The following is a 1,536-nucleotide window of genomic DNA, read 5'->3' as shown; positions in this document are numbered from 1 at the left end:
CAGCAGCAGCAGCAGCAGCAGCTGTCTGCAGAGGAGTTGGACGCCCAGCTGGATGCTTATCAGGAAAGGATGGACACCAGCTAACAACTGAGCAACTCTGCACAAGAAAGGGACCCAGGGCCTGGTCTGTGACCCCTAGACTGGGGGTTGGCTACTGGGCCCGGAAGATAATGGTGGTGGATTCCTTCTTTGCCTCATATTCTTTTCCTTTTTTCCTGTTTTAAAACCCATGTAAAGCTTTTTCTTTCATTCGTTCACTTTATTTCATTCTTTATTTTCTTTTTTGTTTGTTTGTTTTGTTTTTTGTTCTTTGTTTTGTTTTTTAATTCTGAAATACACCTGTTTTGTACTATATTATTTTGTGGATAAATTGTAGTGGTTGCTTTTCTGAAGGTGATATTTTCACCTTTGCCATAATAAAAATGTATGTAAAAATAAACAAGTGTTCTAGTGTCATGAAGCAATAAGACATGGTTGATGCCTTTTTTTGTGGTGAATGATTAACTCTCACACAGTTTGGGTCTCTCTGGGTCTCTTTAGGTCTACGGAAGAAAATTTCCCTAACCTAATGAAAGAGATCTGCCATGAACATACAAGAAGCCTAAAGAACTCCAAATAGTTTGGACCAGAAAAGAAATCCCCCCTTACATAATAATCAAAACACTACATGTACAAAATAACAACAAAAAGCAGTCAGGGAAAAAGGTCAAGAGACATAGGAAGGCTGACCTATCAGAATTACACCAGACTTCTCACCAGAGACTATGAAAACTAAAAGGTCCTGGCCAGATCTCATACAGACCCTAAGAGAACATAAATGCCAGCCCAGGCTACTAAACACAGAAAAACCATCAATTACTGTAGATAAACAAACCAAGATATTCCATGACAAAATGAAATTTACACAGGATCTATCCACACTTCCAGTACTGGATTAATAGGTGAAAAATGCCAACACAAGGAGGGAAACTACACCCTATTAAAAGCAAGAAGGGAATCTTCTTTCAGCAAACCCAAAAGAAGATAACCTCACAAACATAAAAATAACATCAACAATAACAAGAACCAAAAAAATCACTATTACATAATATCTCTTAACATCAATGAATACATTGATTCCACAATACAGAGAAATAGACTAACAGACTGGAAACCTACAGAACCCAGCATTTTATTGCATATAGGAAACAAACGTACACGTCAAATACAGACACTACCTCAGAGTTAAGGGCTGGAAGACAGTTTTCCAAGCAAATGGTGCCAAGAACAAATCTGGAGTAGCCATTCTAATAGCTGACAAAATCAACCTTTACTCAAAAGTCATCAAAAATATCAGGAAAGACACTTCATACTCATCAAAGGAAAAAATCTACCAAGAAGGACTCTCAATATGAAACATCTGTACTCCAAATGCCAGGGCACCCACATTCATAAAAAAACACTTTACTGAAGCTTAAAGCATTCAATGCAATCCCCATCAAAATTCCAAATCAATTCTTCACAGAGTTAGAAAGGGTAATCTGCAAATTCATCTGG

The 1,536-nt window shown here is 37.5% G+C and overlaps 1 protein-coding gene across 1 annotated transcript in view; it reads left to right on the top strand.

The window, feature by feature from the left end:
- Window positions 1–84, top strand: part of LOC110321369 (THO complex subunit 4-like) — an 887-nt gene extending 803 nt beyond the window's left edge. Inside the window, exon 2 of the mRNA XM_021197590.1 lies at window positions 4–84. Within this exon, the coding sequence (XP_021053249.1) occupies window positions 4–84 (81 nt within the window). The remainder of the gene's footprint in view (window positions 1–3) is intronic.
- Window positions 85–1,536: the final 1,452 nt, after the last annotated feature.

This window comes from Mus pahari, chromosome 5 (assembly GCF_900095145.1).
Source record: "Mus pahari chromosome 5, PAHARI_EIJ_v1.1, whole genome shotgun sequence".
In the NCBI taxonomy this organism is placed as follows: Eukaryota; Metazoa; Chordata; class Mammalia; order Rodentia; family Muridae; genus Mus; species Mus pahari.
This window is presented reverse-complemented; position numbering and strand designations above follow the sequence as displayed.